Source organism: Lolium rigidum, chromosome 5 (genome assembly GCF_022539505.1).
Source record: "Lolium rigidum isolate FL_2022 chromosome 5, APGP_CSIRO_Lrig_0.1, whole genome shotgun sequence".
Lineage (NCBI taxonomy): Eukaryota > Viridiplantae > Streptophyta > Magnoliopsida > Poales > Poaceae > Lolium > Lolium rigidum.
In genome coordinates, this window is record NC_061512.1 from 162,935,193 (window position 1) to 162,949,870 (window position 14,678).

General features: G+C 43.6%; 1 protein-coding gene across 1 annotated transcript; it reads left to right on the plus strand.

Annotated features, from left to right (window-relative positions):
- Positions 1–2,278: 2,278 nt before the first annotated feature.
- Positions 2,279–13,384, plus strand: LOC124653500 (protein ENHANCED DOWNY MILDEW 2-like; the record flags this gene model as incomplete). The annotated part of the gene is given in 18 exon segments (XM_047192555.1): positions 2,279–2,556; positions 2,646–2,742; positions 4,654–4,701; positions 4,789–4,949; positions 5,931–6,027; positions 6,119–6,214; positions 6,635–6,882; positions 6,971–7,057; positions 7,137–7,604; positions 8,079–8,223; positions 8,324–8,425; positions 8,973–9,065; positions 9,857–9,898; positions 10,614–10,724; positions 11,091–11,162; positions 11,254–11,372; positions 11,477–11,540; positions 11,634–13,384. Coding segments are annotated over 18 exon segments (3,831 nt in total), but the record flags the coding sequence as incomplete, so codon positions are not given.
- Between the last annotated feature and the right edge of the window lie 1,294 nt (positions 13,385–14,678).

Genomic DNA, 14,678 nt, shown 5'->3' on the forward strand with positions numbered 1-14,678 from the left:
CCGTTCGTGGCGCGGAACCGATCGTGATCAAGATCTTCTACGCGCTTTTGCAAGCGGCAAGTGATCGTCTACCGCAGCAACAAGAGCCTCATCTTGTAGGCTTTGGAATCTCTTCAAGGGTGAGACTCGATACCCCCTCGTTGCTACCGTCTTCTAGATTGCATCTTGGCTTGGATTGCGTGTTCGCCGTAGGAAAATTTTTGTTTTCTATGCAACGTTATCCTACACTATGACTATGGAGGAGATGGGAGATGGAATGGATGCCTATGGTGGTGGATCTCCTTCGGTGTGGTGTAGATGGATCTGATGGGTGGCGGCTCTGTTTGACGACAAATGGCTCTTTTTTTTTCATGTGGCTCCCTTCACAGAACTTATAGGGCCTCGGGAGTGATGCGGTGCACCGTACGGGCAGACGGTATGGGCGGGGCTTTCCCTTACCGGTGCCCGCTAAATTCCCTGGAACCGACTTTTGACCTCTGATCGATTTTTCTGCACTTGTGACGATATTTTCTTCAGTAATTGCAGGTCCATTTGCCATTATGACTTGACTTCTTGCACACCATTCAGAGATAGAATAGATTGCACACCTTTACAATAATTACTCATTAGTGGCACATTTAGGGAGAAATTTACTCAATTTCTTGACATAGCCAACGGTTTAAACGTGAGAAAAATAGCGTATTTCACAACCATCAAGAACCCGAAGCAACCACAAAATTCTTCAAAAGTGAGGACATGCAACTCATGGTTCAGTCGAAAGCTTACAATGGTGTTTCGACCTTGGACATGGAGGTCGTCGTGGAAGGTCGAGAGGAACTCTAGGGTGGCACGCTTGTAGGTGTCCTCGTCCAGAGCTGCAAAGACCTCCATGCCGGCATTGCCCACCAACAGGTCGAAGTCGCCGCAAAGGCCTTGGCGAAAGAGGAACTCGGGGTTGGCCCGCTTCATCGGGAGCACCTTGCGTTCGGCCAAACGCTTGTACTCCTTGTCGAGGTCGCATTGGAGACCATCCCTCTCCCTGCGCGACTTCTTGCGTGAGTCGAGGTGGTTGCTCGAGCCACTAGCACCACCGGTTCGGTTCGTACGGAATAGTTGTCCAATATTCATGGTGCTGAAATTTTCTCATAATAAAAGTATAGGCATTAGGTTTCTATGATATAGTCCAACGATTGCAGGCATAAACTTTGATTTCGAACGTGTAGAATCAACAAGAAATTTTAAAAAGTATGAACTTATCTAATTATCCAATATGAGATATTGAACCGTTCATTGCTCTCCTAGGACCATGTCGATTAAAGGCTGAACCCTCGGTACGGGCGGGCGGTACGGGTCGAACCCACCCGTACCGACGGTCACCACCGTGTTGGATACATCGGTTAGGGTTTAGATCACGAACCTAGATCTGTTACCGGTGGACAGTACATACGTATTCCCCTGTGTCCGGTAAACTCAGTGATGTTTTCGTCGAAAAATTAAACTTTCGTGGTCGAAGTCGATACGGGTGGAGGATACGGGCGAACTCCTGTACACACTTTTGTCGAATTCTCTCCATCAGGCTTGGCTCGTTTTATTTTTTTTTCCTTTTTTGAGAATAGCCTGGTAGCCTCCGACCTGGTCTTTTTTTTTATGAGATATGTGAATTTCTGATGGCAAATAGTGGGCGTTTCAAGTAACAGAAGCCCACGGGCAGCCATCCAGGCCCAGAAGAAGAGGTATGGACCGAGGACGCCCTCACCGGCCCCTCTGGGACGCACGATTGCACGAACCACCAGAACTAGCGCACCTGAGAAGGAGGAGGAGGAGGTTGAGAGAGGACGGGAGCGGAGGAGAAAACCCTATGCCCTAGCCCGGCTCCACCGCCAAGACCATCGACGCCGACCTCACCCCCGCCGACCTCACCCACGCCCCGAGGAGAAGGAAGGGGGAGAAGGCCCCAGGCCCTAGCATCCGCCGCCGACCGGCGAGACCCGCGCGGAGGCGGGGCGGCCGGTGCTCCTCGTCCCCCCCGCCGTGGCGGCTGCAGGTTTGGCCGCTACGAACCCGCTCCCCCCCGCGGAACCGCAATCCGAGACGAGGTAGTGCCGTTGTTTCCCTACTAACATCTCCCCTGGATTCTCCCCCCCCTTTCCGGCAGCCATGATGATGATGTCCGACGACGACGACGACCTGGAGCCGCAGCTGAAGGCGGTGTCGGACTACTTCTTCGTCGACGACGAGAAGCACCCCGTCTGCCTCTCTGCTCCTGCCGATCCGGTTCGCCGAGGACCCGGACGAGGCACCCGAATGCGAAGCGAACGTATTCCTGCGGGGAACCGCCGACCCTGGCATCCCGGTCTACAAGCAGGTGGTTGCCTGGAGGCTGGGGCTCGAAGGCCGGCAGCCCGAGGTCGCGGTGCTGTCCAAGGAAGGCGGCTGGATAAGCCTCGCCAAGCCCAGGAACAGCTACGAGGAGAGTTTCAGAACGGTATTTATCACCGTGCGGATGCTTCACTTCCTCAGGAGGAAGCCCGAGGAGCCCGAGAAGAGCCTGTGGAACCACCTCCGCAAAGTTTTCGAGTACTAACTGCTCTCTGCTCATTTTCTCCTTGCACGACAAACTCCCCTGATACTTTACTGAGCGCTCGCGACATGTTCAATGTTTTCAGCAAGTTTGACGTTAGGCCGTCCAAGGAAGATTTCAGGAGTCACCGTTCGCTGATGAAGCAGTTCGCCGAGAAGGATTCGAAGTTAGCGAAATCCGAGGTGCGCATTCTCTGATCCTGTATGTGGGAAACTTTGCTTGATTAGAATATGATTTGTTCGCAGCATCGCAGTAAAGGTCAGGATCAAGCCGGTCCATGGAATCCGAGGGCTAACCAACTACATGATTAACCTTTGGTTTAATGCTTGAGTTGGAGTATTATGTTTCCTTTTCGTCTCGAATTTGAAATATACACTTCATTGTTTTATGGTTACTACTTGCTCTGTTCACTAGTCTAAGACCTTTTAGATATTTCAAAGTGGACTAGATACAGGCCAAAATGAGTGAACCTACACACTAAAACGCGTCTAGAATTCTAGATACACACATTTACGAAAAAAGCTAAAAGGTCTTACACTAGTGAACTGAGGGGGTACTTGTTGTATAGTTGTATTGGCATACTTCCTCAACTCATGAGTCTGTTTAGCCACTGGTAGTTCCTTTCTTTGTTGCAGTATTTGTTATATCTGCCTAGGATTTCTTCATGTAAAAAATCATTTTTGTTCTTAAGACTACAAATTCAGCATATCAGTTTGGGTTATAAACATGTGAGTAAAGTGATGTGCACGTACTTCATCTACCTTTTGTTCAATCCTAATGGTCACTAGACCATAGGGTAGTCGAGAATAGGCTTGAGAAAGAGGTTGAAGAGACAGCAGGAGATTGCAAGCTAGAAACTTCTTAATCATTTCCTGGCTGATACATGAGTACACACCATCTCTTTTGTAGAGGAATGGATAACTTGGACCCTCAGGATCTAGTCCCAACTTTCCTAACTAATAGTACCATAATCCTTAGTTGAATTACTAGGACTGGCTTCCAAACTAGCCAACGTCCTTGTATGTACGCACATGCAATCCTTTATAGGAGATGTGTAGCTCATGGAAACTTGCAAGTTCTTCTATTTTTTAGGACATGCACATTCTTTCCTTTATTATCTACTATAGAAGCAGAAATGATTTGCAAAGGCACTGTCTCTTTTGCATTCAACAATTTCCTTGGGGGATTCTGCAAGCATCACCAAAGCCCATCGTTCTTGTGCCACTGGATGCCTGGACGCAACATTCAGACCACCACATTCTCTGTTGCAGTGGAAGGTTATCATTGTCATCTCCCAAAGTGTTGTAGCCTCCACCGTGGAACCCACATATGCCAGCTTCAGTGCTGCAGTCCTTTTTCGCCGTCGGCGCCTAAGCGACGCCACCACTGCGAGATGTCGCGCTGTTGCCGCAATTGGAGTGCGTTTGCGTGGGCAGAAGCCATCGCCACGTGCAGCCTCTTGGACCTTTTTCTTCACCATCAAAAGGGATTCATTGTTACTGGAGTGCAGACTGCCGTTGCAGGAGGGCCTGCTGGTATATAGAACAGCTGAGCTTAGTGGTTATCGCTCACATACTCAATTAATGAGATGTCAGATAATGTGACTGCTGCTGGGCATGTCGTCATCCACATTGCTGCACTTGACTGCTTACAATGGCATGGCAAGATCGAAAACCCTGCTGCAAGCCATTGATGGCGAAGCAGCAGTTGCCTTTGATTACCAAATAATGGTCACTACTCACTAGATCATAGGGTACATGAGGCTAGGTTCGAGGGAGAAAACGGAGGCAATTAGGGTAGAAGAGGCAGAGTAGAAACTAAAACTTTTAAATTAATTGCTTGGCTGATCATAGATGTGTGCATGACCCCTCTTACGTAGAGGGATGACTAACTTGGCCCCTAAGGATGTAATGCCAATGTAACTAACTAATACGATCATTGAATGACTAAATCTGGCTGCCCCCTAACTAGTGCCTTGTGCTCGCAAAATCTAACTTTACCGATTGTACAGCTGTTGACCGTAAATAGAACTCTTGACTGATGTGCTCACGTGCTTTGGTTTGTAACATCTTTTATTATGAATTTTTTCACAGATATTTCAAGCTTTTGTTGAAGAAAAATCTAAGAAACAAATAAGCAAGGTATGTGGTTGATTGTGAATTCTCTTAAAAAATTTGGAAGAAAATCAATAGGAAATTAACCATGTCCCTTGTTATTATTTCAACTAGGTTGATTCAGATGATTTTGAAATGAAGGAGTCATTTATTGCCGCTGATGAGGATGTTGAGGATATGGTTGCTGATGGCAGTACTGAATCTGATGAAGATGAGGAGGATGATTTGTTTGATTTCACTTGTGCCATATGTGACAATGGAGGAGATCTGCTTGGGTAGGTGCAAATCTTCCATAGGATGAGTAGGTGACCTTAAAATCTTTCCCTATCTACAGGCAGGACTAATATCCATGATAAGAATTTTAGCCATACCAACCAAGCATTAGTTCTTCTGAGTGACCATCAGGGAGCATAGCTGGAACTATTTACCGATGATCAGTCCAGCTCTTGTTTTGCCGATATAAGAGAAGTACAATTTGTTAATTTTACAACAAGATACTTTACTATGATTTGTCAGGATTACAAGTTTCAGACAATACATCTGCAATTGAAGTACAATTTGTTAATTTTACAACAAGATACTTTACTATGATTTGTCAGGATTACAAGTTTCAGACAATACATCTGCAATTGAAGTACAATTTGTTAATTTTACAACAAGATACTTTACTATGATTTGTCAGGATTACAAGTTTCAGACAATACATCTGCAATTGTGGTATTTGATCCACGACCAAAAGATTTATTGAGGGAGTTTTATTAAGACTATCAGCCAACAAGCGTCTAACCTCCTTTTTTCTAACCTCTTCCAGTTAGTTTTAGTTGTGGAGCTGCTTGACTGTAGACCATTGACTTTGTTAGGTTATTTTTAAGAAGCCATCACCTCCTATAAGTTGTGATATTTTTTTGAAGGTGGAACTAACTTCCCCGACCTGCTAAATGGCATCCGCCTAGCTTGCCTAGCTGCTAGCTGACACCTTCCTGCCTTGCCCGTGTGTATTGTGTGCTCATGTTTGTATAGAATCCAGGTCACGACTATAGTGTGTGCGCTTTGCTGTTTTTCCTTGCTAAGATTGCTCAACCCCTATGCTCAAAAACACTCTGGATAATTGATATTTCATAAGTTCCCCACAGTTATTGATTTTTCTTATTTCATCACTGTAATGTCACATTCCTTGTGCTCATCATGCAGTACCCATGCAATACCAACAACCTAATCCCTCTACGTGTCCTGCTTGCACTATTGTTCTATTGTAGGTGTGATGGCCCATGTATGAGGTCTTTCCATGCCAAAATAGGAACAGGCGAAGATTCTCAGTGTGATACCCTTGGGTTCACGGAGGCAGAAGTTGAGGTAGCTTTTGAAATCCCTGACTGGTAAAGATGACCTGAAATTCAAGCTTATTATTTTCTGTATTGAATTTTCTCTTTGTTATGTGTTCTAGGCAATGAAAACATTTTTGTGCAAGAACTGTGAGTATAAGCAACATCAATGCTTTATTTGTGGAGTATTGGAGCCTTCGGATGGACCAACTGCTAAGGTACAATGCCATTGTTTGAGCTTTTTTCACTTGGTTTCATTGTTCATTTGGTAATAGTGATTTTCAGCCACCACTATATTCACATAGGACTATAGAACTAGAAGGGGTACTGTGAAAGACTATCTAGTTGAGATTTTTTAAAGTAGATGTTCTAAATGCTCTGAAATAGTGTAATTGTTCCGTGAATCAGATACTAGGGCCATTACCACTTATTTGTAGCACATCTGTTTATTGCAATAGCTAATGACTAGGTAATTAACACTTTTTTGTAGCAGATCTGCCTTATGGAATCATTAAATATTGAATAATTGCATAATTCCATCTGTTAAAAGGTCATCTAATTAATTATAATGTGAACTGTATTATCTTCAGTGCTTGTTTTGATTCTGTAGTTTTGCTAATTCTGGCATCATTCTTTAGGTGTTTCTTTGTAATAACGCTACCTGTGGGTACTTTTACCACCCCAAATGTGTTGCACGACGACTTCATCCTAACAACAAGGTTGAAGCCGTAGAAAAGGAGAACAGCATAGCAGGTGGATTTTCATTTACGTGCCCCATTCATTGGTGCTTTCAATGTAAAGGTCTGGAGGACAGATCAGAAGAACATTTGCAGTTCGCTGTTTGTAGACGCTGTCCAAAGTCATATCACCGAAAATGTCTGCCAAGGTCCTGCCAGGAGTTGCTTTGTCTTTTGAATTTTCTTGATACGTGTATATGGTCTCTTATATTCTTCTCATACATGAGACTATTTCAGAGAAATTCCCTTTGAAGATAGCGATGATGATGAGGACATTGTTACACGGGCCTGGGACCTTTCAAAAAGAATTTTGATCTATTGCTTGTATGTAGTAGCTCCTTCACTTATTCATTAAATGCTTTCTCTACATTGTTCAGTTCCTGATTTGTTGTAAACTGTTCAGGGACCATGAGATAGATAGTGACCTTGAAACACCTGTCAGAAATCATATAAAGTTTCCGGGTATTGCCAAAATTGTAAGAGCATCAGATTTTCTAAAGAAGAAAACCAATGTGTCAACTAAGAAGAAAAAGAGGACTTTTGGTGAGACATTTCCTGATCAACCTTCAAATAAACCTGCAAACTTGCCAATGAAGGGCCGTGTTCAAGAAGATCAACGTGCCAGAAGAAGTGACGTGAAGAGTTCATCCGAGCAGTTTGTTGAAAAGCCTGAGAAGAAAAAAGCAAAGTTATTTAAACAGACACAGCCTGAACCAGAGAGTACTGAACCAAATTTGGCCAGGGATTCTTCTGTAAGCAGTCCAAGACCTGCAAAGGAGCAAGAAAAATACTTGACAAGTTCACACTTATCTACTACAGGGAACATGCCACAGAGTTCATTTCCTAGAGTAAACAGCGAAATAGAAAAAAGGTTAGTCAGTTGATATAATTACCTGAGGATTGCAATCAATACACATTTGTATGTGACTGTGTGTTTATTGTACAGTATTCTGTAAGGGGGTAGCTTGGTTTGTGTAATATTGCCTGCATTTAGATTGTTTCTAATTTTCTGGTGTGCCCTAGAACCATCTAGTCCAGCGTTTCCCCATCGTTGGCTAGCTGATTTTATGGTAAGGTATTCTTTGGCCCAGCCAAACGTACTAAAAAAATCCATCACCATGCCAGACTTAATGTAATTCTCTTGGATCTAACCAAGGCCTAGAAAGGGTTACCCATTTATCTTGCTACAGTTTTCTCCTATTGTGTTATAGGTTTAGCCTTTTTTTGGTTTCAATCTTATTGCCACGGTACGGTAGTGCAGAGCTAAGATGATCAAACATTGTTTGGAGTTTAGACTTTAGAGTCCTCTTTGTAGTACATAAAATGTTTTCAACCTTACTTGCAGGGTAATTGCTCTGGTGGAAAAAGACGTCTCTTCCTTGACACTACATGATATATCAAGGAAGTGTTTTGTGCCTTCAACTCATGTCTACTCTGGCAAGCAAACAGACAAGATTGTTGCAACAGGCAGGCTTGAGCAATCTGTTAAGGTGCTTTTACCCTTCAGTACTTCCACATGAATTGATGCAACTTTTAGTTCACACTAGTTACTAATTTTCTTCAACATTTTCTGATTTATGGGCTATTTAGGCTGTAGGAGCAGCTCTAAAAATGCTGCATGATGGAAATAGTGTTAATTATGCAAAAGCAGCGTGTGAACCTCAAGTTTTGACACAGCTCGCAAGGTGGCATGTATGTATATTCTAAACAGATATTGACTTTTTTATTTATAGAAACTGTGTCATAGACAGTATATAATTCCTGCTTTGAGATTTTTGCCACGATCTTTCTGTGCTTCAAAGATATTTACCGAAGGTGTAGCACGGACATGTTTTCTTATCAGTCACCATTCTTTGATATGATAAATCTTTTTTGACTCAAATGTTATGATATATCTCGATATGTTTTAAGCGATATGTCCATCGTTTTCATTAATACATTCACTATTAAGAGATTCATTTTAGTTGACTGTTATCTTCTGAAGTCAGTACTTGGTATGTGGAGAGTAATTTGTGCCTCCATGTTAATGCAAGTAAGCTTGTGGTTAAGTTGACCAAGTTAGTCAGAATATTTCAATTTTCTCATGATCTATGAAAGTTGCAATGCGACGTTAGTTAAAATCTTCTTTGCAGAAGTGAGCACTTTCAACATCGACGAGAGCATACTGTGATGCTTAGTTGGTCAGACCATTCACCTTTCAGTATTATTATGGTTAACTTAAGATTGTTTTTCCTAACAGACTAGGCTCAGAGTATATCTCTCGCCTTTCATCCATGGCTCTCGCTACAGTTCTCTTGGTCGACATTTCACAAAGGTGGAAAAGCTTGTTGAGGTATATTCTTATCCAGACGTATATGAAGCCTTGATTATATATTGTTCTGAACTATGAATTCTACATATTGTTTTGCGTAGCTAAGGAAGTTTCTAGTTGCCACCACATGCCGAAAATTATCTGAACTCGAATCTTATTTTATTTTTGTGGTGGCTGCTAGAAACCGAGGTTGTGGCCTTTTTTCCTTCCTGGCTTTGTGGGATTATTTTCTGCTTGAGTTTTGAGTTCCATCTATCAAAAATATCGTGTATGTTAAAAGTCTGACTTGAGTCCATTTTATTAAGTTAGTTCTTCCTGAAAATGTTGCATTATAAAAAAGGTTCAAGAAACCAGCAGATAATAAAAGGTCAGCTTCATGGCCTAATTGACACCTTTTTGATCTTCCTTTTGTAGTGGAATAGATATATTTCATGTCTTATGCATGATCCAAATGTTTTGCTATTGTGAGTTAGAAACCAGGAAAGGTTCGCCAGCTGGACGTCACTCTGAAAATTACGTCAAGAGCTATTAACTGGTTAAGGATCACCATTTATTTGAGAGGAAAATATAAGAGCTGACTGGTTGCTCCAGTTCATTGCCTGCTGAGTACTTTTGAGTGTCTATTTGTTATGTCTCTTCATAAATTATTTTTCTGAAAATTCTGTACTATTATATGTGATGAGCTTGCATGTTTTTTTGGTACAGATTGTTGAGTACTTTTGAGTGTCTATTTGTTATGCCTCTTCATAGAATCATTTTCTGAAAATTCCGTACTATTATTTATGATGAGCTTGCATGTTTTTTTGGTACAGATTGTTGATAGACTTCATTGGTATGTGGAACCTGGTGACACGGTATGTTTTCTGTCTGGTTCAACAGGCTCAGCATTGACTATGCCCTCCACAGAAGCAGTGTTCTTGTAGTAATTTTAAAATGCTAAATATATGTGACAGCATGTCATGTACTATCGGTTGTGCATGCCCTTTATTTTATAGGCTGCAGTTATCACACTATAATTATGTTTGCTGTGATAAGTGATAACAAGTCACCGTAGATGATATCAATATGAACTTAACTAGTAGATTGGAGGTTTGTACGAAGTTACTGCCTACAGTTGCATTGTGTTCTTGATTCCTGATGTAAAAAAATACTACCTCTGTCCATAAAAAGATGTCGAAAGTTTGTCTAAATTCGGATTTTATGGACAAACTTTCGACGTCCTTTTATGGACGGAGGGAGTAGCACATATCTCATGGGATAGGTGTTATGTTTGTTAATCATCAGGTATTTGTATGGATTACTTCTTTTTACGGCCGCAGGCTCTTTAGTTTTGTTTTTAGGATGCTTGGCTTTCATCCATCATTTGTTTAATTTTGGTTCATGCTGATCTTGTTGCATATTTACATTTGTACTCTTTATGTTAACATATTTCTTTGCCCGGCGCAAAAAAGAAGTGTATGTTTCTCATAAAAACTAATTTCGTTTGTCCTAACAGTCAACATAACTTCACTGGTTCAATGTTCTATTTCGTATCAGTCCTTGACATTTTAAATTCCATTGGACTTGCAGATAGTGGATTTCTGCTGTGGTGCAAATGATTTCTGTCGATTGATGAAAGAAAAACTTGATCATGTTGAGAAGAATTGCCATTTCAAGAATTTTGATCTTATCCAACCACAGGTAATATTGGAGACTACTGAGTCTTTTTAATTGATAAATGAGTATAATCCGTCCATGGATCCTGCAGTCTCAAGTTATTTTTGGTGCAACATTAGTGTATAGTTAGTGTTTGTAGTGATGGTAGTCAACGGCTATTAGAAGATCAGTCGCAACTAACTGTAACTAGTTGTGACAAATCCACAAGTAGGTACCCTGATGACTTGACTCGACTACTCGTAAACCTTTGCATCAAATCCAACTCTTGGAAGCAAACGCATTAGAACTTACCAATTGTGTTTTTTTATTCATGCCCAGAAAGTGCCGTTACTCGAGTTTCAGCTGCTTTCGTGCCTTTATGGTAACTCCTAACATTTATGCCCTTTTCAGAATAGCTTTTGCTTTGAAAAGAGGGATTGGATGACCGTGCAGCCGAACGAACTTCCTCGCGGTTCTCAACTAGTATGTTTAATTCGGTTCAGACACAAGTTGGTTTATACTTTATATTAGTTATTATTCCTACACCTGGCTAATATCTGATTATTTCTTGTAGATAATGGGGCTTAATCCTCCTTTTGGAGTCAAAGCAGCCCTTGCAAACAAATTTATTGACAAAGCATTGTCTTTTAAGCCTAAGCTCATTGTACTAATTGTTCCAAAGGAAACTAAAAGGTAATGGGCTGCTGTGTTCATTTTTAAAGATTAATGTATTATCTCTTTATTTCACACGTTTTGGGAACTCTGTTCATAGTTTCTTCGTTCTGTGGTATTACCAGGCTAGACCAGAAGAAGACACCTTATGATTTGGTTTGGGAGGATGGTTACTGTCTTGCTGGGAAGGTAAATAACTTCAGAACTTCAATAAATCCTATTGACTTTGAGCACAGTTTATTCTCTAGTTGTTTTGGTTAACGTCTTTCTTTTAATTTGCAGTCATTTTATTACCCTGGTTCTGTTAGTGTGGATGACCAATCAATTGAAGGGTGGAATATATCTGCACCACCCCTCTATTTGTGGAGCCGTCCTGATTGGACAAAAAAGCATAAGAAAGTAGCCGAGGAGCATAATCACACAAATATGGGGATGGTTGCTTGCGGTACTGAAGAGGGTAATCGATCCGATGGTATCCTTGTGAAGAAAGAAACTAAATCTTCTGATGTACCTTTGCGCAGACCAGCTAAGCCTGAGAAAAGCAAACAAAATGGGAGATCAGGAAAAGCTAAAGAGAAGACTGCACATGATGTCAGAGAGGTTCCAACAGGCAAAATGAAAGAGAGTAGAGAGAGGACATCATCCTGTGTAAAAGATGTTACTCAATCAAATGAACCCCTTGTTAGGAAACAAGATAGATCTGTTGAAGAGAGAGCCAAAGCTAAATGCAATGCGGAGAAACTAGCTAGATCTGGAGAAGACAGAGAGGCGAATGTATCAGATAACCACCCTGTGAAGAAGCAAGCTGAAGCTAGCTCTCAACAAATGCGCCAACCAGGAAAACAGAATAGCATGGATGTAAGCAAGAGCTCTGATGACAGGAGCAGGAAAAGGACCCCGGACGAAGTAGATAGCATGCCTCCAGAAAAGCAAGTGGAAGTTGCCTATGAGGAGACAAGAGTTCCGAGTAAAACGATTATTCACCAAGATCAAAGACATGTTCTATGTGACGATGGAATAAATGCTCGTGTACAGGAATCCAAGAGAGCAGGATCAGACATGAGTATGTCGTCCCCTCAGACCAGCAATGCTCAATACAGATCCAGAAGCGATTCCCCTTTTGTAACAACTAAACAACCTTCTGATTATAGGACAGCACACCTGGATGGTAATACGAGTTATCATGAGAAAGATTCACACATCCCTACATATCAGGGAAGTTATTTGATGCCCAGTGATTGGCTCAATGATGCTCCTGAAGAGAAGAACGATCCTATGTTGTATACCAGTGCCGATGATATATCAAAGAAGTACAGCTCCAGTATTGAAGATCTGCCCAAGCAGTATACTGCAGCCCCAGCTGGCGATGTGTACAGTCTGCAAGCTCAGGGAGATAGGAGGCAGGATGATTACCTTCGGAACAGTCGATACTCCCTTGGTTCTTCAGGTGCTAGATATGACCAGCCATCTTTAACTTCGCAGTCTTACGGGCTCTCTGGTACAACTGCATCACGAAGCTCAGTCATCGATAGGTATGGTTCGGTGTTGCTTGGTGCAAGTGGATCAGGAGCCTCGGCCATGGACAAGTATGCACCCGTGTACCTGGGTCCAGGTGCACCAGGGAGCTCAGTAATGGACAGATATGCTCCCACCCTCGCGGATACGAACTATGTAACAAGAGGTGTCCCTGATGTCCCTGGATATGGAAGAGACATGTCTGGTGATCCTCCACATTATCCATACCGAGGACCAGACTCTTCTGGCAGAGGGCCGCCTTATATGTGATCACTGAAGCTTCAAGTTACATTAGTCGTGCAGTTTTTGACCTAATCTACTCAGAGTGACGCTGTAGCTAGGTTGCCAATGCCACAGTGCCTGCACCCTGTCCTGTCTTGTTCGTGCGTTATTAGCACTAGCACCAATTGTACATAAGACGGGAAAGATCATACCTTGTAATATAACTCGAATGGTCAGAAATCGTATGCAGCTGCTGATTGGCACTTTGGCCCTTGGAAAAATGAACTTCCAGTGTTTATGCTCGTCTCATGCTTGGCATGTATCATGCTTTACAATTTTGTGAATCGTTTTCAAATTGGCATGTAGTATTGATTTACCTTTTGATGTCACCCAGAGAGAATTCTGCAGCAGCAGCTGAGTTGCAGAGTTTGTTGTGGGAATGCTGATGGCAGGTGCATATTTCTTGACATTAATTTTAAAGTATGGTGTCGTTCCTAGTGTTTCCATCAACAATGCAGCAAATAGATTTACCCAAGTGCTCGATGGTGATCGTCCCGACAGCTTCCACCCGACGATCCCACCTGCGCAGGTAAAACGCATCCCTGCATCCCTCCGCCTGCGCCGCCTGGGATTTCCGCCAGTGTCCTGGTCCCCTACCGGTGACGTCCCAAATTCAATCTCCATGTTCCGAATTCAAGCATCACATCGGCTTGGCTCCAGCTTCCCGCGGCCGTACCAGTGCTTCCCGCTGCTGCACATCCCTTCCGCATGACGTTCGGTGCCTGGTGCTCGTGCGACTCCGAGGCCCACCTACGGCTGCCCGACGCACATGAGTTCCCGTCACGGGAATGGCTGGCGTTGGTCGGCGCCGTGTTTCTCGACCAGGCTACGCGCTCGAGCGGAGCCTCGCCAACGGCCAGGTGCACGCCCTCCGATTCTTCGCGGAGCCGCACCGCCGACGACATGCCCGCAGGACCTCCCAGTGGCGGGGAAAAAAGGAGGGCGGCAGAAGTAGGAAGCTGGGAAGGCAGGGAGGCGCGGCGGCGGGAAAAGCAGAGAGGGCGACGGTGCGGGGAGGAGCAGGCGAGGCCGTGGCCAGCGCTCGGCCATAGGAGTTCTCGTGCAACCTTTCTCGTGGTGGACGCCCCTTTCCTGGAGCGGGCTATTGATGCCGGAAGTTCCTCTGAATAAGATTGCTTGTGGAGCCCAACCTGCTGGCGCGTGAGAACAAGATTGCTTGTGGAGCCCAACCTGCTGGCGCATGAGAACAAGATTGCTTGTATTTGTACTGCAACCTTTCCCCCCTCTCTGGACTGGAAATGATTGACGATGCACATGAGAAGTTGTTTCAGATCATTAATCAAGTTGTTTAGACCGCGTCCCTCAAAGCGGCCCCCAAAAGATTTGGGGCGCCATCGAATAAAAACTCGTTCCCAGCCACGCGCCCCAAAGGTCCTTTCCGTCCGGCGTAGCTTAATACGGTGTCCGGCGCTCCAAACCCGTCCCCGCTACATAGGGGATGCTCCGAGCACACCGGACACAACGAAAAGCGAGGTCAGAAGACGCGGGCCCGACGCGTCAGCGAATAGA